Source organism: Takifugu flavidus, chromosome 1 (genome assembly GCF_003711565.1).
Source record: "Takifugu flavidus isolate HTHZ2018 chromosome 1, ASM371156v2, whole genome shotgun sequence".
Lineage (NCBI taxonomy): Eukaryota > Metazoa > Chordata > Actinopteri > Tetraodontiformes > Tetraodontidae > Takifugu > Takifugu flavidus.
In genome coordinates, this window is record NC_079520.1 from 13,737,854 (window position 1) to 13,758,582 (window position 20,729).

At 39.2% G+C, this 20,729-nt stretch overlaps 1 protein-coding gene across 4 annotated transcripts in view; it reads right to left on the reverse strand.

Annotated features, from left to right (window-relative positions):
• The window catches only part of nalcn (sodium leak channel, non-selective), a 36,360-nt gene extending 16,692 nt beyond the window's left edge, over nt 1–19,668 (reverse strand). For 2 of the 4 annotated variants that reach the window (XM_057039434.1, XM_057039405.1), the window contains exons 1-15: nt 19,525–19,668; nt 17,220–17,325; nt 16,922–16,983; nt 16,014–16,154; nt 15,751–15,933; nt 14,771–14,854; nt 14,545–14,684; nt 14,321–14,449; nt 13,413–13,564; nt 12,903–13,045; nt 12,202–12,306; nt 10,874–10,960; nt 3,354–3,485; nt 2,778–2,945; nt 1,311–1,502 (exon numbers count right to left, since the gene is read on the reverse strand). In XM_057039434.1, the coding sequence (XP_056895414.1) occupies nt 1,311–1,502; nt 2,778–2,945; nt 3,354–3,485; nt 10,874–10,960; nt 12,202–12,306; nt 12,903–13,045; nt 13,413–13,564; nt 14,321–14,449; nt 14,545–14,684; nt 14,771–14,854; nt 15,751–15,933; nt 16,014–16,154; nt 16,922–16,963 (1,698 nt within the window). In that variant the 5' untranslated portion in view covers nt 16,964–16,983; nt 17,220–17,325; nt 19,525–19,668. Of the gene's footprint in view, nt 1–1,310; nt 1,503–2,777; nt 2,946–3,353; nt 3,486–10,873; nt 10,961–12,201; nt 12,307–12,902; nt 13,046–13,412; nt 13,565–14,320; nt 14,450–14,544; nt 14,685–14,770; nt 14,855–15,750; nt 15,934–16,013; nt 16,155–16,708; nt 16,758–16,921; nt 16,984–17,219; nt 17,326–19,524 lie in introns of those variants that run through there. The other 2 variants (XM_057039415.1, XM_057039424.1) reach the window with 2 other exon arrangements.
• Between the last annotated feature and the right edge of the window lie 1,061 nt (nt 19,669–20,729).

Here is a 20,729-nt window from a genome sequence, read left to right on the forward strand (position 1 = left end):
GTGGTGCAAGTGGATGCGATGATACGTGATGCCCCGGAGGCGCTCGATTGGATTCATGCCTGGAGGATTGCCGAGTCTCTCCAATTCCACGGGGCCATTGTTAAGCACCTGAAGAAACTCACAGCCCACCGTACCGTCACATAGTCAGACAGTAGGTCTGAAAATCTCATTCTAGTACCAACAACAGCCAGGGTACCTCTGGGTTCCTGCAGTCCTCCAAGCATATGCTTCCTCAGGCTATCACTGACCCACAACCACTATATGCTGGAGAATGTTGCAGACAGCAGAACATTCTCCATAGTGACTCCAGCCTCTGATGCCATATATCCTTATAGTGAACATACTCTCATAGGTAAAGAGAAGAGGGTACTAGTAGCACATCTGTCATTTATGGCGCTCTCTGGCAAATTCCAGTTTGGCTGCATGGTGCCAGGCTGTGAAAGCAGGCCCTACTTGGGCATATCAGGTCCTCAAGCCACCCTCAGTAAGTCTCTTTCTGACATTTTGTGCAGAAATATGGAAATAAGGCATGCTGCAGGTCATTTTGTATGGCCTGAATCTGATTCTGCTCCAGCAGTGACACTATGGAGCAGATAGTGGTCCTGCTACTGCTCTGAGGCCCTCGTACTGCCCCCTCTGCTTATCCTGTACTACTGGGCTGTGCCCGGTATCTCTGTCACACTCTGGACACTGCCTTGGGAGAAACAGCAAGCCTGCTCAATGGTCACCATTGTGAATCTATTTCTTGGAATCATGAGATCTTAAGACACAAGATCAAAACAACAAAAAAAGGGGAAATGAGGAGGCAGCAGTCATTTTTGTCATCTGCTCTTCTCAATCATTGTAGAGGCCATGAGGAAGTGTATAAGTACAGCCAAATGCAGCACTGTGCTCCCTACAGTCAAAAAGCAAAGGCATAGCCTTCCCACAATGAATGTTTCCCTACCACTACCTCCCTACTGCCTGTTTTTGCAGACAAAGATAACAATGTCACTTTCTGTGTACAATTAGCATACTCGATACACGCAATGCAGCAATTTACGTATTTTTTCAAACAAAGTTAGATTTAAACATCATTGCTGTGAAAGGTATCCCATAATGATAATACTAAAACAAGAACTCCATACTCTACTTGTGGACTAGTGGACAATACTTTTTAAATGTTTTCTGGGCTTATGTAATGGGAATCAATGCGATTCTCAATCACTAAGCTGAGTAAGCTAAAGGCTTATCACTGAGAACTGATCATACTGGAGTAACCTTCAAAATCACTGAGGCTTTTCTGGTGAACATTATTTGTGGTTTCCTACCCGAGGGAAGGTGGTAAAGCGGTCCAGCTCTTCCACAAAACAAAACATCTGTAGGCTGATGGCAGACATGACGATGAGGAGGCTGGCTGTGAAGACCACCAGACTGCCAAGTTTTTTACCTGGGCCAAAGATTTTATAAACAAAGTCTTCCAAGGCTGGGGAAATCTTAATCAAACGCACAACACGTAGCACCTAAGGGGGGGAAAAAATATACATTTTAATACATCTATTACAAAGTGGTTAATTTGATTTGACATTCAGATCAATATTTGATAACATGTACCGGTAATATCTTGTTGGAGCTTATTAACCTTAATGCAAATTTCTCAATATATCATAAAAATAAAACCTGTCCCCGCTAATCAGAACTCATATTTAAAAGGCACAGTTCTATAACCAAGAATACAGTACATTAACTGAAAGCTATAAACATACGACTTTAGTTTCTGAGATATTTGGTTGAGACAAATAATGAAAGCAGCCATTTGAAAAACTTCTCGAATGATGCAGTGATCACTGCAGTTTTCCATCTCCAGTATAGGAATGTGTGTCAATGGCAAGTGAGAAATGCTCATGAGAACACTATTATTACTTAGCAGTATTACTTATATTAATGCTCATATGGGCTTATCCCCATAAACGTTCACAAACAGATGTTTGCATATTAATCTTACTTTTGTTGCAACCTGCACTAAAAAGACAATGAGATTCACATTACAACTAAAGAAATAGCCAAATAAAAAAGTGAGGGCATTTACATGGAATACAGCTTTATATACTCTTGTATCTGCTTGACTGTACACATTTCAAAAGTATGTGGCAGCTGTTGACTGCGAGACAGTATAAGGGCAGCTTGTATGGTCAAGGCTCATTAAAGAACTATCAAGATGTCTTTTCCCATCAAATCATCCAGAGAGCTTTTCATGGGTCCATTACGTTCATTATCTTGGAAGGTCAAAGCAATACGTTTCTGAAGGCTCTCTGTCAGGCATATACAAAAAGCCTCTCTTTAGATTGCTTTTTGAATTAAATTTGCAACAGTTGAAACAAACATAATTGCATAGTTGCATTAAACCAGATGACAATCTATCAATACTGGGACACAAGAGCATAACCAATCAGCAATACATACACAGTGCCAGCTTTATATGTGGCCTGGGTTGTTTCGTTTATTTAAGAAGCAATCCCTCCCTCCCTCCAAACATGTATATCATGCAATTCTGCCTTTAGGTATTTATATCATATAATTGTGTGTCATATTACATATAACACAGTGGACTGACTACATTCAGAGTCAAATAACTCCACAGGGTAGAATTTGAGTTTGCTTCAATTATTCAGGATCTAAATTGAGAAGTAGAACACAAGAGTCAAATAGTTCAGCTTCATATTTCAGCTTTATGTTGGATTATTATAACATGGTTATATCTATATCGATTTATCTTATAACAAAAAGTGCATCCATACCTGAAAGTACGTGAACTGTGAGTGATAAAGGTCTGGGTAGATGTGCAGTGTTGTGCCCACCACCAACAAAGATTCAAACTTGTGCAGGGACGAGCTGATGTATCCAGTAAAGCCCAGACACCATATTTTCAGAAGAGCCTCAAGGTCAAACAACACAGTAAAAGCAACCTAGAAAAAAGTGCACATCTTTTGTTATTTATATATTCGTGATTTAAAGTGTTTGTCATATGCACGGTAGGAAACATGTTACTCTGTGTGATTCAATTCTTTCATTGCACACCACAATAAATATATAAACAGAGAGTAAAACATATAGAATTTTTACTAAATGGTAATTTTAATCTTTTATTTGTACAGCACATTGTGTCACAATCCTTGTATTAAAAGGCACTATATAAATAAAATAAGGTTAAATATGGGACAACCATTTTTTCTTGTATACTGTATATAAAACATATCCTTGTACCTGTCAAGCCTCTATAGTAAGGGGGTAAAAAAACATGTGTATAGGCACATAAATAAACACTAAAAGCATGTAAGCTTGAAAAAGCTACCTGAAATAAAGAAAAATCTTACCTCTGCTAAGTAAAACTCATCATAGTGCCTGCGGTGGTTTTCACCTTTATAATAGTTGCTAGCGGCAACAATGACGTCCACAGCTACCATACTCAGAATGAACATGTGGAACCAAGAAGAACGCATCAGATGCTGTGGAAGGGAGCAAAATGCACACTTTAAAAAATACCATTATCAATGTATATAACCAACATATATAGAAATATGGGAAATATGGGGGGGGGTGAAGGAAGCTTGTATTTGAGTATTATTACACTTTGATTGTTGGGGAGATCCTGGATCTTAACTTACATAAATCTGTATTTTTAGGTAGGAAAAGTAACTGACATACTGATAATATGGATTTTTGGAAAAGACATCACACAATACATATAATAAATGATAAATAAAAGTAAAAGGAAATAAGTTGTCCCCTGAATTCTTTGAACACATGTGGTATCAGACCTGTGTGTTCCTTTTTTGGAGTCGTCAGCTATAAAAGAGTCGCTAGAAAAGGAGGTGAAAATGACAAAGTGTGCCAGCAGCTTAACTGCAGGAACTTCAAAAGCAATCAGGAGCCTTTCTTTGGTTGCTGGGAGAAACGCCCACCCAAACACTGCGCAGGCGAATGAGTAAGCCAGAAACAAAAACAGGCTCAGGATATCGGTGGGGATGAGTGCCTACAAACATATCACATAATAGGAACAATCAAGAGCTTAAAAAAAATGGTTTCAATGCAAAATAAAGTTGGACCAAACACATCCTTAAAACATCATATGACATGCGATTGCAAGTCTTCTACTGCATATATAGAAGGCAGCAGGATGCACAGCTTGTGAGTAGGTAGAACATTTCACCCTTAAAAAAAAAAACTTGAATTTAGACCATCAGGATAAATGATTGAAATCATAAAAATGAGAAGACTCAAGTCTGAAGAAGCACTTTGTTATTGGCTAAGACAGCACAGGAAAACAACTACCAATGGTCCTATTCAAAAGTGATTCCAGCAAAAGATTTTTCATCTTTGAATTACCATCCAGAGCAATAGAGCACATTAAATTATAAACTGTTGCTCTTTGTTTTTTTAAAAAAAAATAAACTGCACAGTATGATTCACAAAAAAGGGCAAATGTGGAAGTACTGGAAAGTACTGCGTATCACTCTCACTGCCACTGTGAGACAGTGTTCCCCTTAATCAAACTGGACACACTGTGTATACAGGTAGTCTGTGTTCACTTATTGCCGCATTTTTGAGGATTTCTTATTTTTAACTCTAACCGAAATTATCACTGTTATTTCTACCCGTTGGCGGCATGCAAATTGCCCCTCAGGGCAATAAAAACATCTTCAACTTGAATGTTTACTCAATTTCATCTTCGACATTCAGATGGCAGAACAGAATTTGGCACAAACAAGATGAAGCATGGATCCACCCTGCCTTGTATCAACGGTTCAGGCCTGTGTTAGTAGTGTAATAAAAAGGGGATCATTTCTCGGCACACTTTGGGCTCCTAAATAACCAACTGAGTATCGTTGAAGCACCACAGCCTACCTTAGCATTGTTGCTGACCATGTGTGTAACCATCTTCTGATGGCTACTCCCAGCAGGATAATGCACCATGTCACAGAGCTCATATCATCATTATCAAACTGGTTTCTGGAACATGACAATGGGTTGACTGTACTCCAGTGGCCTCCACAGTCCCCAGATCTCAATCCAATAGAGCCCCTTTGGGATGTAGTGGACCAGCAGATTCACATCATAGATGTGCAGCCGAAAAATCTGCAGCAACTGTGTGACGTTATCATGGCAATATGGACCTAAATCTCTGAGGAATGCTTCCAACACCTTCTAGAACATTTGTCAGGAATTAAGGCAGTTCTGAAGGCAAAAGAAGGTCCACACTTGCACGATGTACCTAATAAAGTGGCCGGTGAGAGTATGTGTATATCCGTGTACCCATGGTTACTGAATGGAAAAAGACAGAATGCATTAAAGGAAGGAGATCTATTATGTTTGGTTTGTGTTTCCACTGAAGGCAAATCAGACAGACTTCTGCAGTTTCTGCAGTGATACAGAGCCAGTACGAAGACAAAGTCGAGCCAGTTTAAAAGTCGCCTGCAGTCATGAGAAGATCGGTTAAATAGTTAGAGACCACAAAAATGAGACTTAAAACGCAAGAGGCTGAAATTATACTTTCTTCTGAAGAGTGACTGGGACAGACCTGGTGAAATTTGTACAATAGCACGCCACAGCAAGTTCCAACATCTGCTGAGCAAATACATCAGCCAGGAAACACATCGAAACTTTGGTAATCAGCTAACTGCAATGCTACTGGCTTCACCTTTAATCAACCCCATAACCTTCTAGTAGCAGAATAAGAAATGTATGTGAGGTTGCTTCTGAACACCCTTTAAAACTGGAGCTGTGAGTGCTCACTGTGGATGTGATTATGCAGCAATCAAACTAGTTGAATTTTGATTGCAGTGGGCCCCTTTGTTTTGTCTTGCACTGTAGTTACAAAGAAGTAGTATAACTGACACTGAGTCTGTGCAGAACATGCACACAGCTGGTGCACATACACACACACACACACACACAGACACACACACAAAAAAGAGGTTAGGCTCTCTATGTGCGATTGGATGTGACAAAGCAGTTTGACATTTCCAGCAGCCAGCCGCTCTCCCTGTGTGTTTTGCCCAAATCTAGTTGTGTTTGGAAGTGTCGGGAGCGGGGAAAGGAGGCAGGCTGACAGAGGACAGAAAGTACACATCTGTGAGCTCAAAATGGGTGGTTACGTCAACATCCTGACACTGGCCATATTTTCAGGCAGCTTTACGGATCCAAAGACAAATACAGGCGGAGAAGCAGTGTGCTTTCTAAACTTGGGTAAAGTGCCAACCTTCTTAGCCAGTTAAGTGATTCCTCTAGTTTTGTTCATTCTGGGGAGCTACGCAGCCCTACCTATGGACAAATGCCTCTGCTTAACTAATGGTGCTGGTGGCTTCAGCGAACAAATTATTTAATCTGTGTGTCACTGAAATCTTCTCACAGTTGTGTTAAAGTGTGTTTACATGCACAGATGGAAACTGAACTACTATGGTAGTTCAATTCCATAAAATGCACGTGGATGCTGTAGCTTGACTAGAATCGGCCCAGAGTATTCTGAATGTAGCCGGACGACCACCAAGAGGTAGCTTGGTTGAGGGTCGATTTACGCGTGCATGTGGATGGTGAGCTGGCCTATGAGAGCTGTGCACAAGCTACATTTTGACTATATTTCTTGTAAGAACCGTCTAGTAAGAACCGGTCGGAACCTAGCAAACCATCGCAAAGGATTTTTGGATGAACAAGCGCTTTCTGACATTCAGTGATAACTCCATTATGGATTGTTGTAGTGTGACTGAAAAGGTCAGTGTGTAGCCCAACAACAAAGTAAAATAATCCAGCTACTGCAATGTAAACACACTTACAGATGATGTTTGTGTTGCTTCCAGCTAGGTCTCCCTTCACCACAAGATGAACATCGGCATAAGCTTATGCACACAATTGATGTCACATACCAGAAATTGTGCAAAGACCACTGTTGCCTTAAAAAAACACTACTCTAATTATATGAAACCATATATTATATATTGATTATATATAAAAGTACGTATGTATGATAGTAGTTCTATAGTTCTTTATTGTCAACCACCAAAGACTCACATTCTCTGAAAAATGTCTGATCAGCCTCTTTTAAAAGAAACAAAACCAGCTGTGCTCATTTGAAGTGTCCTGGCAAGATCTATAGTTGCTACATGAGAATATCACATAAAGGATGGGATTATATGCATCCTTTCTGGGGTATTTCCAGTAGGATCCATCTGTAACACAGCAGAGGCAGACTTTGGTGCCACGTCTGTTCGCTAAAACTGCCAAAAGTTCTCTCAGTACATGAGACAAGTGTAGCACATAAGTGGAAGGGGACAGCAATACTCACACAGAACACATGCTCTGGCAGCAATATCATCTTTACTAAGAAGTAGAATCTGAGGGGCATAAGAGAACTTTTCAAGTTGTTCATCAAGTAAAAGAGATATACTATAGTTTATACAGATGGTAAAATGATATTTTAGTTTACAGAAAGGACTGTTCCACATGTTCTTGAAAACTGCTGAAAAACTACCTACCGTAATTTCCGGACTATAAGCCGCTACTTTTTTCCTACACTTTAAACACTGCGGCTTATTCCACGGTGCAGCTTATTTATGTTTTTTTTTTCATGGCGCACAACTATTGTGAATCAGTCTTTTTTACTAACCCTCATCAACGTGAAAATACTAGAAGAAAAGCATATGATGCGGCTTTTAAGTTAAAACGATCACTCTGGCGGCTGAAGAAGGAAATCGATGCTGGTGCACATAATCTTGGCAAACAGCAAACCAGCATGAAGAACTGATCAAAAGCAAAAAGACAACAAAAGCTTTTAGACGTAAACATCGCAGGTGGCCCCAGCTTGAAAACGTTCTGGAAGACTGGGTCAACACACAGAGAGCAGGCGGCCGCGGTGTTTCCGCTGTACAAATCAGACGGAAGGCAAAAGCAATCGCCACCGTGATGAAAATAGAAGATTTTAGAGGTGGGCCATCGGGAGGTTTAGATTGTTCATTGTTTGAGTAAAAAAGGATAAACAACTTAATTTGTGTGTAGCTGATACAAACGTATATTTCAAGATGGCTGCATTACAGACACCGTTAGAAAAAAAAGCATTTACCGGTAGAATATATTTGTTTATGTTGCTAAGCGGATTAAATTAAAAGAAAAGTTAAAAAATCCTGACGTGATAAAAATTGGATTCAAGGTCTCTGTATAAACATACAAGTGGCTGTTGTTTCTTACCTGTCTGTTTGTCACTCGTCAGTGACTCGTCTCTTACGGTAATAAAAACATCTACCGGTACTGAATGTTTTCAATCGAATTTTTCATATTACTACGTGGGATACCTGCGGCTTAAAATCCGGTGCGACTTGTATAAGTACAAAATTTTTAATTTTCTTTCTAAAAGTAGATTATGCGGCTTTTAATCAGGTGCGCTCTGTAGTCCGGAAATTACAGTAATTTTCTCTGTTACCGTAGTTTTCTGCACAAAATGGTTGTAAAATTCAAAAACAAAGCTTTTTTGACATAGCTCTCCATTAAACAAAAAGCAAAATAACTCCATATTATTGCTAAAGTTGGCTGTGAGATAAGTGGTTAAAGGGGAACATGGGACTTCCAGTGATGTGCTGTGGTTCCCTTTGCTCTCCATCACCACCTATTACACTGTATTCACTTTACATTCATGTCTCCCCATCTGACACAACTTTCAAACAAGTCATGAAAGAGAAACATGTCATAAAAAGAGGAAACCTGATTTTAGAATAAATTAAAGATATTCACTTCATTATAAACTCACAGCACCTTTGTTTTTCACGAGGCTTATAAAAGGAAGCTGACTCATGACTGACTGGAAAATGGGATTTAATAAAATATGAGGCTGTACTTGTTACTACATTTACTTGTTTTAACATTTATAAAAGCTTCTGTATGTTGTGCCACCTCTATGTCACAGTCCCACATTTTAGAACTCTATGTATTAATATACTGAAGGTGAGAGCGGATGATCGCTCAAATCGCAGTCAAATTTAGCCAACGTGTTGGTAAACCCATCCTTACCTCTGATTTCCAGTTTTGTTTATTTATACAGTATATGTATAGTATATATACTGGGGTCCCCATGACTCTACACAGTACACCGTCATTTTGCATCTTTCTGTTTTTCTTTCAAACAACTTCTCTTTCATTCCTACTGTTCATGGAGACAAACTGGCCACAAGTTCAATTTCAGTCTCGTAATAAATACTCAAATGGCAGCCATTCATCTGAGAAATCCCCTCGAGGAAATAACAAAAATGGTTTATTGGGACAAAAATGATCAAGTCCCTAATTGTAGACTTTACCAAAACGTATCAGTGAGGAAGGAATTAAGGAATTAAAAAAACAGAAAGGCGACAGATGCTTCCTGGATTTAAGACTAGTTTGGTTTAAACCCTTTCAGTTCTGCTTGTAAAAAAGTGAGTGTTTGATCTGTCTATGTGTGTTATCTTACCCAGACAAGTAACACAATCATACAGTACATGTGTAAATGGACAGATATTAACAGGCAGACCAAGGGGCTGGCAGTCAGACAGGTGGTTCCAAAGACTGACAGACAACTATGGCTTATCTAGCAGCAGGCAAACAGAAGGACACACAGGCCGCCTGTCTGTAGATAGCGCCCACCTGCCAACCCTGAAACATTTTAATCATTTGACGCCCAATTACTTTGGAGCCAAGCAGGATAGAACAGAAAGTCACACTTCATTTCCTCCGCACTCACAGATGGCCCTGCAGGCTGGATCCACTTTCCCTGTCTTCACACTACCTGTTTAGTCACCTAGCATGCTCACTTTCTGGTCACTTTCTGGATGAAAAAGCAAGTAGTAAACACGTAATCGGTGGAAAAAATGAAAGGGCCGTTTGCCGATGTTCTCCTGCAGCTAACCTTTAGGATGACTTTGTGGTTGCCAGATGGAGAAAAAAGACAATATTGTGAATAATTCAATTTTTCAAATAACCACAAACACATTGGCTAATAAGTATTGCTAAAGATAAAAACACCACAGGTATCACCTGGAGGACTACTGCCTTATGCAAAATACATAACATCTGGGGTTTGATGGATGGTCTATTCTGCTCCAGAGAAAATCACAAGCATAAGAAGGAATCATTTGAATGAACTGAGGTATTAAATATGAAATTAACCATGCCTGAACTGTGCTAAGACATTCCTTCTGCGACTTATTTCACAATATACTTTTAGTGAAGGGTGATTTTACTGTTAAGGCTACAGACTCTAACTAGCACAAAAGGAGGAAAACACCACATACCACAGTGTTGTGGTATGAGGGAAAGAGGGAGATGAAGCAATCTTTGGCTCTTCCATGTAATGGCGCACAGTGCTTAAGGGGAAGTCAGCCGTGTTTATCCCTCTGGTTGTTCCTCTTTCTAAATCTTTCTTCCAACTGATAACAGAGCTCTGGGGGACATGATGATTTAATGGGTATCCTGAATATTTCACATACGCTCTTTTCTCCGTTCCTTTCCCAACCCCATTTTATTTTGTGATAAACCCTTTGTACTGTTTGTCGATGTCACTGCCACCTTCAAGTTGATGGCTTACTGACAGCTACCCTCCCCTGTGCAGCAATAGAATTCTCACAGCATGAGCCCAGTCTTTTAACCCGCACCACCATAACCAGTGTGATAGCCAGAGGCCAGAAAGCCTGCTGCTGTGAGCTTATCTTTAAAGCCCAATCATTTAGATCACACCTACCAGAGAGCAGCAGAGGCATCGATGACTGTAATCTAACATTAGTGCAGCCAAATAGATCCGTCACCCACAGACACCCACAAGGGGAGTGCGTATGATTTCAATAATATCATCGGGAGCATATTAATGATATAGGGTGTTTACCTGGAGGCAAGCCGGCGCTCGGCCATGTGGTTTGTTGACGTCCACAGCCACGAGCTGCCACCCCCCGGCAGCATCTTCATGGAACATCTGCGGCACAAGGACAGCACATGACGCTACAAAAGACACCCTGCAAACTGTTCAAATTATTGGACTTCACACATACAACGGCCCTTTGGCTACATCATCCTAAAACATCTGTGGTCACAAAGAAGAGCTGAAGGCTAGCTTCAGACCCTGAGAATAAAGATGTGATTGCACCTAAATAAAGCATAACAAATATAACCCAACCAAAATCTCTATTTCTTATGAGTCTGAGAATGGATTGTCAGCAGATCATACAATATGTAAAATGTACAGATTTTTTTGTTTTAGACCATTATTTTGTTGTTACAAATGATAGTATGGTGTGATCTATAAAACATATCAAAGGTTTAATTAATTAATGTAATTATTTTACAGTTCACCACTAACTCACAATTTTACTGAGCAAAACAGGGAGGAAGAAGACAGATTGTGTCAAAGATCTATTTACCAGTACCATTCAACTCATCTTTTTGAAAGGCTTTAAATGTCTGAAGAGACTTTCTCTTGATTATATGGAGTATCTTAAGTTGGTCCTCCGCTCTAGCAAGCAAGAATAAATAGCTTTTTTTTTCAGTTTCTGTGATTGACAGTTGTGTTGCACCATAGTTAATGAGTCCCTCCCATGATAAAGACTGAGGCATGACAATACAAGTACAATTAATTTTAATAATGGAGAGAAGAATGCCTAATTGTGTTCAAGGTCACAGCAGTATAAACATGCTGTGTGAGAGGCACAATGCAAATGAAGTAATAATGGTTTAACCTTTGAAGATGTTAGCATTTGCTAGTCTCTGGGAAGAGTACTGCTTGTTTACATCATCACTATAAAGTGTAATATCTATCCAATTTATGTGGTTTTTTCCCAAAGTCCTATAGCTAGTTCCAAAAGACTGGTCTTTATAGTTAATTCTGTCCTTTGCTGCTTCTATCTTTCATTACTGTCCACACATGACCTTTAGAACAGTTTAAAGTATGGACCGATACCTCAAGAGCTGACCCTCCAGGCTCAGCTTGATCTTTACCACAACCATCTATTGTTTGTAAAGCCTTTCAGTCTGCTTGTCTTTATATTGGTTAATCTGACCCATGTCCAAACAAACCCTTGTGATACCTGAATTGCAGTAAAGCTGCGGCCTTTGAGATTTTCAGAAAGAACAGGCATTTCAAATCATGCTGTGAGTTTGACAAAAATGAGTAAACCCTTTTTGAATACATTTATTTAAATATATCCGTATTGGCTGCACCTGTGTTGTAGCAGTAGAGGTAGTGCTGCTCCGTGACCCCCACATCTGCTGAAATTGCACTCTGATCTCAGCAAAAGTCTCAATAATGACTGCAATGAACACATTCTACAAGAAGAGAAGGGACAAAAATGTGACATTATACAGGCAATCTGACAGCTATATCTCACTAGTAATTCAAATTCACTAGTAATTCAAAAAGCATTAAGCATTTCCTCCGGGAAATCACAATTTCACCTTTGGATGCATATTCAACCAATTCCCAGGAATTGTACGCAGCTTAGCAAATTTGTCATTTCTTTAGTTTCGAGGAAGACGTATGCACCACAACACAGTTGTGCTAGACAAAATTGGTAGTATGGTTTTATATCATAAGCTGGAGCATTAAAAGTCATCACAATATTAACCACCAAACATGTGAAAGAGCAAACAAGTGATAGCTGGTAGGAGAGTGAAACAAACATGCCCATGAATGAAAAACCTGAAGGTTCTGCTGTGGTTTGTTTAATTTTACCCCGTTTGTGATGCCTTCACATCAGTCAAATCTAGAACCCCAAATCGGAAAATGGCAGCATTCTTAATATTACTTTTACTTTTTAAAAGCTGCATCAAAGTCAGACATTATAGTTTCCAACAATAAACAACAAATTCTCAGGAAATCTTAGAGAGATTGATTAGAGTATTGGTGGGAAAAAGGCTCTTACCTTGACAAGCCATGCCAAGAAGAAAATGAGAGTTATGAAGTAGAAGTAGGAGCGCCAGCGAGGGAAACTGTCAATAGCTCTGTACATTAGGAACACCCAACCTTCCTGCGATGCAGCCTCATACACAGTAAAGATGCTGGTGCCTATTCAGTAAGAACAAGAAGAAGAAAAGGAAGAATAGAATATACATTTTATAATATAAATCCTAGTGCAGGAATTAGATGTATCATTGGAAACATTCAGCTGAATACACTGATTTTCTAAGAGTACATTTTAATAAAATGATTGAATTTCAATCCAGCACAGTCCAATGTGGCAATCTTAAAATGAGGAGGCACAAATGATCCATCACATAGCTTCACATTAAAGCTGTTTACGGTAAATATAGTGCATTAGCACTACTCCTCATATTTAGGGTAGAATAAGCAACCACGGTTAGGGGTATGTATAGCAATAATACATATACACCTAGTATAAATTATATATTTTTTATAAATATTATATATTTACCTAATTCATTAAAGCCACTATAGCCAAGCTCTTGCCGGCTTAAGCCCAGATCTTCAAGATCCACACATTTGAATCCATATGGACACTGATAACCTTCGCCATCAGGGGAACAATGGGTGTCGGGGATGGCCAGGCTGTTCCACGTCACCTCTCTGAAAACAGTAACAATAAACTTCTCTTATACATACATAGTGTGTGTGTGTGTGTGTGTGTGTGTGTATATATATATATATATATACACACTATGTGTCACAGATTGAATCTGTAAATCATTACAAACTTGAAACATGAAAGTGGCCTCAATGGTGGCATTTCCTAGGTCAAGCATAAATACTAACTGAAATACGGACTTCCCACTCCTCTTTTTTTGCCAGGTGCTTTTTGAGGTGCCAGTACAGAAAATGAATGCCTTTAAACTTGTTTCCCCACACACTCACTCAAATTGTTTATTAAAGTCTGTGCGATAAGACCTCCTAATTAAACGCCCATCACAAAGGGCCTGAACAACATAGCAATGAATTGTGATAGTAGCTAATTATCTTGGGCTCATTGCTGTTGTGGCTTATCAAATACATCAGTTTTATGAAAAGAGGGACAAAAAAGTCTTAAAGGAGCGAGCGAAGCTCCTCATGAGATGACATTAATCATTTGGTGAGTCCAACGAAACATGCGATAATAACTCTAACATAATTAATGCCGGCAACTTTATCAGAATTTTGATAAACCATGTTTATTGCTATGCATACTGAAAAATGTTTTAACAGTGGACATCCTCAAAATGCTCTGCAACAATACTCAAACGCAGCATGACTGAAGCCGGTATTAGAGTAAGCAAGTAAAGTACTAAAGTACATAGAATATGACTGAGATAGCATTTATGCTAAATCTCCCTTATCTTTCGTGCTTACCCTAATTTTGTTTCATTAGTTACACAGTGATGATTGAATGTTCCAAACATCTGAACCCCCAGAATTCCATAGAGCAGAAGAAAAAACAGCAGGAAGATGGAGACGCTCCAGATCTGTTCTCCGGATCGTCTGAAAAGAAGTAGAGTGAACAGAAGCATAAATTTGCTATGTAGAGTGGTACATGAATCCAAACATAAAGAATAGGTTTTATGACAGCACTGTACTTCAAGATGTTTGTGATACGGGAGCGAGGCAGCTCAAAGCGAAAGTAGATCCGGAAGGCTCGAATCATAATAAGCGCTCGGGGGATTCGCAACATTCTCCAAGGAGACATCTGATCCACGAGCGTTGCTATTTCAAACACCTGAAACAACCGGAAACGAATACCTTACTGTAAGCAAAATGCAAGAAAACCTATTTAAAAACTACATTTGTAAATGCAAAGTATACCTGCAGCACCAATGACACCCAGATAAAAAACACCATGAATCCATCAAACACACACCAGCGATCCTTAACGTAGGAATTATCCCCCTGTACGAGCAAAAGCAAAAGGAGGCCCTCAGTCAGAGACGTCACACAACACAGAATCGCTATTTACAAGTTTGAAAAAAGAAAAACAAAGAAAGTGTGAGAGACCATTATTTGGTTGAGAAAGTAAGAACAATGAGTGGATGCTTCAAGGGGCTTTTATTTGCTACAATGAAGGACATGTTCTGAAACACTCTCAAGATAACAACATGCTTGATCACATGCTGACAAAATATGTAATTATGTTGGCAGGCTTTGCAGATCACTTAGAGCTTGGAGAACTGCATTTAGGAGCTACAGATAAAACAAAAAATGCCATTAGGTTCACAAACGAGGCAAAGTTTTTTCTTAATTGTTAACATTTTTTCCATATTATTTAATGGCTATTAAAAAACATGTCCGATAAAAAGCGTTTTTCTTTCGATGCTATATTTCTGCTAACAATGCTAAGAATTCTGTGTCCTTCCTTGCTTATTATCCTTGATTTGATAATTAAGCTGTCCACAGCTTTATGATCATAATTATGGGCCTTTCATCTACCAGCTGTTTGTATTTTATCATTTTAAAAAACATTATTCATCTTCTTAATATGTCTAAATTTGAATTTACCGACTGATATGAAGCAACTATAGGTGACATTTGGAACGTGATCTACTGATTTGTTATTCAAAAAATTAGATTGTGAGTTTTGGCAAACTTTTACATTAGACAGTGTTAATCTCCAACAGCAAATGAAGTCTTGCTGCTTGGCTAGGTTCTTTTTTACCAACTTAATCTTACATACTCAAACAGTAATCAAGCATTCCTTCTAATTGTTCAATACTTTTTTTGAGTATTGGATATCAAAATGCCAAAATGGTATGGCGAGTGTACAGACATCACCATACCATTCGATTTACCTTGATGATTCCTCTAATGTGCATCTTGGCGATCATCTCAGCGGTGTAAAGGAACATCAGTAATGTATCAAAAGTGAACGTCACATACTGCAGTGGAGGGTAATGCTCAAAAGTCTTGGGAGTGTTCATGCACACAGAAATGACACTGATGATGGCACAGGCTCGTAGGAGGGAGTGCACCCACTGCAGAAACAACAAAGTAATGATAACTTAGTGCAAAACTACAATTCCATCTAGCTCTTTATGCAAGTGAGACCACTGACTGGCTTGTTGATCCAGAAGATGTCAGCGCTGTCTGTCAGGGTCTCATCCGGCCCAAAGTCGGTCATGGGCTGGGCCTCGACCCGCGAGCTCTGTTTCCTTTTCAGCATGCTGGGGCTTGCTGTGCTATACAGGGAGTGGATCTGACAGGAAAACGAATCACACAGTGACCAAAGGCAAATGAGGAAGAGGGAAAGAATCTGGCAATATCCAAGTCTGGGCAGTAGCAAGATATATATATGTTTATTTATATATATATATATGTAACTTGTACGTTCAGTATGGAAACGATATAACATGTATAATAATTTAGCTCAGAGGGGGACCTCTGGATTTTAGCCACATTGATTGACATCAAAAATAGCAGTCATAATAAAAAAATGTGTAAAATATTTACATAAACTAGCATTTATTAGCATTTTCTATCTGCTATTGACTGCCATACAGCTGTTTTTTAAAAAGAAAACAGCTGTATGGCAGTCAATAGCAGCATCAGAATGTAATTACAAGTATTGCCCCTTCTTATACTTTGATGTTCATTAAGCAAAATACCCTGACTTGAATTGCCAGAACAGAGGTCGGTGGGTTAAAATTTTATTATGTGTTGGGCTGTCAAATGGTCAACTGTGGCACACAACATTGCACAGATGAAACATAGGATGAGCGTTTTCACAAAGGAGCAGCTCCAGTAACTTACCATCATCCTCACCTATCTTCATCTTACCAAGGCCCGAGTAGATTAGGGACTATTACAGAACAGGGACAGTTAAAATTACCTGCCCATGTCCGTTTCTGTGTGTTTGCATGTTTGTGTATGCAAAAATGAACAAAACATAAAAGTGTACAGGCTGTTTTGACACTAAGAACACAGGAAGAAATGACACCCTCAATGGAGACAAAGCGCACATACCAAAGGGAAAAGTAAAGCTGAAATTGCTCCAGCACTGCACATAACATGCGATCAGGCATATCCTGTAAATAACACACAACAGTTAGTCAACATCATGGCTCATATGGTGTACACTACTCACATCTACAGTACGCTCATAGAGACAAAAATGCCCACCACGTCTGACATCAAGGCATATATGCAACACGCTCTGTGAGTGAGTGAGTGAGTGAGTGAGTGAGTGAGTGAGTGAGTGAGTAAGTGACCGACTGAGGTGTTGTGGAAGAAGATGGAGTGGTGGAAGACCAGCGGGACTCACTGTGAGGCTCCTCATTGGTGCGTTCATCCCCAGGACGCAGCGGTGGAGAGGCCAACCAGAGAGAACAGAGAAGGAGAAAGGAGAATGTCCAAAAGGCCCTCGGGTGCTGTGGTAGCATTCAGGGGGCAATAGCAGCCAACAAGAGCAGTAAAGATGGCATAGAAAAACAAGTTTACTAGTTTCAACAGTTCAACCACATATTCCAACTGTTGCATTTATTCTAACAACATAGAGCTCCTCTCAGGCCAAGAAGTGGGTTGGCACAAAATGAACTTGATCACATTGTCTATTTGTATCCATATAGTAGCAAAGACAACAAATTACTGTAAATTTGAATTCACAAATAATTGAATGACACTTCAACGTTGTAAATTCATTGAGTAAAGTGTGCTATTTGGAATCTTTCAACACTTGTAGACAGCTAACATGATAGCCAACCCTTAATATGGCTATGAGTTATTCAGATTGTGTATTTAATTCTAATACTTTATTTTATGTTTAGTATGAAAACTTGCATTGACAGAAAGTGGGCTTTTTTTATATTTTGTAAAAAGATGAAACATTGTTTTAATGTTTAAAGCACAAAGGAGACTAAAATCTGACCCATCAAAGTATATTTGGATGAAATTATGGAACAAAGTGTTTGTACTGCCCAAGTTTCCTTTTCAAGACAGAGAAACTGTCTGTCCTATAAACCCCATGTAGTTAGAGGCAATTTCTCAGTGTAATTGCTACACTTAACATATGCAGATGGAGATGTGAGGAAGAGTGAAAACAAAATTATAGGCTCTGAGTGGTATTATGTGGGTGTATAGGTGGCAAAGACTACAATTACTTTCCCATTTGGAGAAAGGATGTGTTCTACAAGGGCAGGATGTGATCACTGTTCAGACTAATTGTAACTGTGCATATTTGCTGGCATTCTTTTCTCAAGTTATATACTTGATTACAATCTAGGAGTATCAACTGGGAATGACAGGAAAAAACTTTAGAATTAATTTAATCTCATCTGACAGTTTTGCTAGCCTTATTTTTTTCCTCATCATTGTGGAGGAATTGGCAATAAATCTACATTCAGTAAAAAATACAAAGCATTTCTGGTTCTGATTTTAAAGTAACTTACAACTAACAAGCAACTCACAAAAAACGTTTATAATATTTATTTTAGTGCTGCATGTTACTAATCATTTTGCTGAACTTTCTACCTATCATGAATAACATTAAAATATTACCAATGAAACTGATTCATAATGCTGTATGTACTTTAAACTGGAAGGTTTTGTCCTTCAGTTTTTGTAGTCCAACAGGTTTTCACTGTTGACAGATTTCTATATCATTATTTTCTAACTGTCTGGGGGGATCTTGTACACCTTATATACTCACGCCTTCCAAAACACAGATCAGATACTGCCACTGTACGTGACACCATAATGTAAAACTCAGAAAGGAAACAATGCCCACATTCAACTAAAATCCAACATATAAAACATATGTCTACAATAGAGCTTTTAATAAACAAGTTATTCTTTCAATACATAAAATCACATCAGGCTTTATTTGTTTTAACACTGTTCAATTCTGTTATGAATAATTAAATAATAGATGTTGACATGATTACTTAATCTCAGTTTTCAAACTTAAAGTACTGGTAAGGTATTTTAGAGTTGTTGAATGATAATAGCTTGTAGAGGGGGGGGGGGGGGGGGCATGATTATTGGCCACTGGAGTGTTGGCTTCATTAAAGATGCTGCCGAGGGTCCTGCACTAACCAGTGGTGGCCCCTGTGGGTGTCCTGGAGGCCTCATAATGGCTGCCTCACAGGCCTCATAGGCTTCACTGACATTTCATTGTTCTACAACATCCCGACACAACAACGACATCTCACTGAATCATGGGACATTTTGTAAAATCAGAAAGGCCTATTCTTGCAGAGGCAGGAAACGGAATGAATGATACCCACGGATCCAAGGTTACTATGGAAACGGCTGAGAGCTAAGGCGCTATAGTCTACGGGGGGGACAAAAAACAGCGTAAACAAAAATGTGGGCATACCTATGTGACCAAACGAATGGAATACGACATGTAACTGTCTGTCCTTGTCAAGGAGTGGCAAATGCGCAACGATGTGATTGCGGGGCCTGTTAGTGAGAGTGACGATCCTAGCACTTCCTGGAGGAGCAGCAAGCTAGCCCTGAGCAGCACAGCACGCGTCAGGTGCATCCTTCAAGGACAGCAGCTGGATGTCCGCTCACTTCAGCGACAAATGCGACAGCCGGAATTTAAGGAAACGTATCGAATCACTTACAGAAGGAAGTTTTCTTTAATCGGCCGTTCCTCGTCTTTTCCAGTACATCAACTCTTCCGGTGTGGATGGACCATGTAGAGGGAGGCGGGAGCGCGCAGGCTCCAGTCACAGCTACAGCACGAGCTCCTGCAGCGGAAGCGCGCAGACGTCTCCATGACAACATTTGAAGGGGCAGCCAGTTGTTGCTACATCATTACAGTCCCGTCAAGTCCATTTTTCCATGATTTCAGTCAAGTCTAATTTGATCCTTTCTGTTGAATCTCATTTTTAGCTGTTATAAAATCTTTGAAATTAACTTTTCAGTCTGAAGAGTGTTTTTCTCATCAGTGAAAGGATTCTGTCATTACCAATTAGGCTACATGAGTATAACGTTTGAACCAGATTGTGGACCATGTTCTTTTCTCTGATAAATGAAATGTATTTGTTTCTTGTTGTTTCTGTTCTGTTAAATAATTATTATTAAATAAAGGCCCTCCTGATTGAGTTTCTACCAAATACTAAAGCATTGAAGTCATATATTGCCAGAGCATGGACAGAAATAAAATGGACAGAAAAGCAAAGTGGTTCTTTGAGCCGGCAAGGAGGAGGAGGTGTTGTAATTTGTTTTACAAAGATGCGATGACCTCTCAGCCCATTACAAAAGAATGGTTTCAAACAACAAAGTTTTCCAATCACAACAAGATGAAGAAGCAAGTCTTCGGTCTAAATTAAGTCAAATTATAAACTCATCAGTAAATTAAGGAAGACCAAATCATCTGGAGCAGCTGTGCTGGAACATACAAAACAGTTAGAGAATTTGCCAAATTAGGCAAAATGTATTCATCCAGAATTGTCTCAAAGTTAGATTTACAGAAACTGAAGTCAAGACCTGAACTCACTGGAATAATAAAACAATGAAAGAGGTACTATTAAACTGTAACCATAGTAGTCAAACAGCAATTACTTTACAGGCTGATCCTTCTTATAAAACTTAAGTCGGGGGTTAATCTGTCAGTCTCAATTTTCTTATTCAATAAAATATATTGACATATTATTTGTCATGGAAAGCTATTTAAAAAGAGATGGGGAAAGTCAAGCTCGCCACACACAAAAAAAAGTCTGCTTCTAATTACATCTCAAACTGGTGACTAAACTTTTCATTTTGGCAGTTCTCCCCTCTCCAGGTTCTGCCCAGGACTGTGTCTGAGAGTCAAGACTAATCAAAG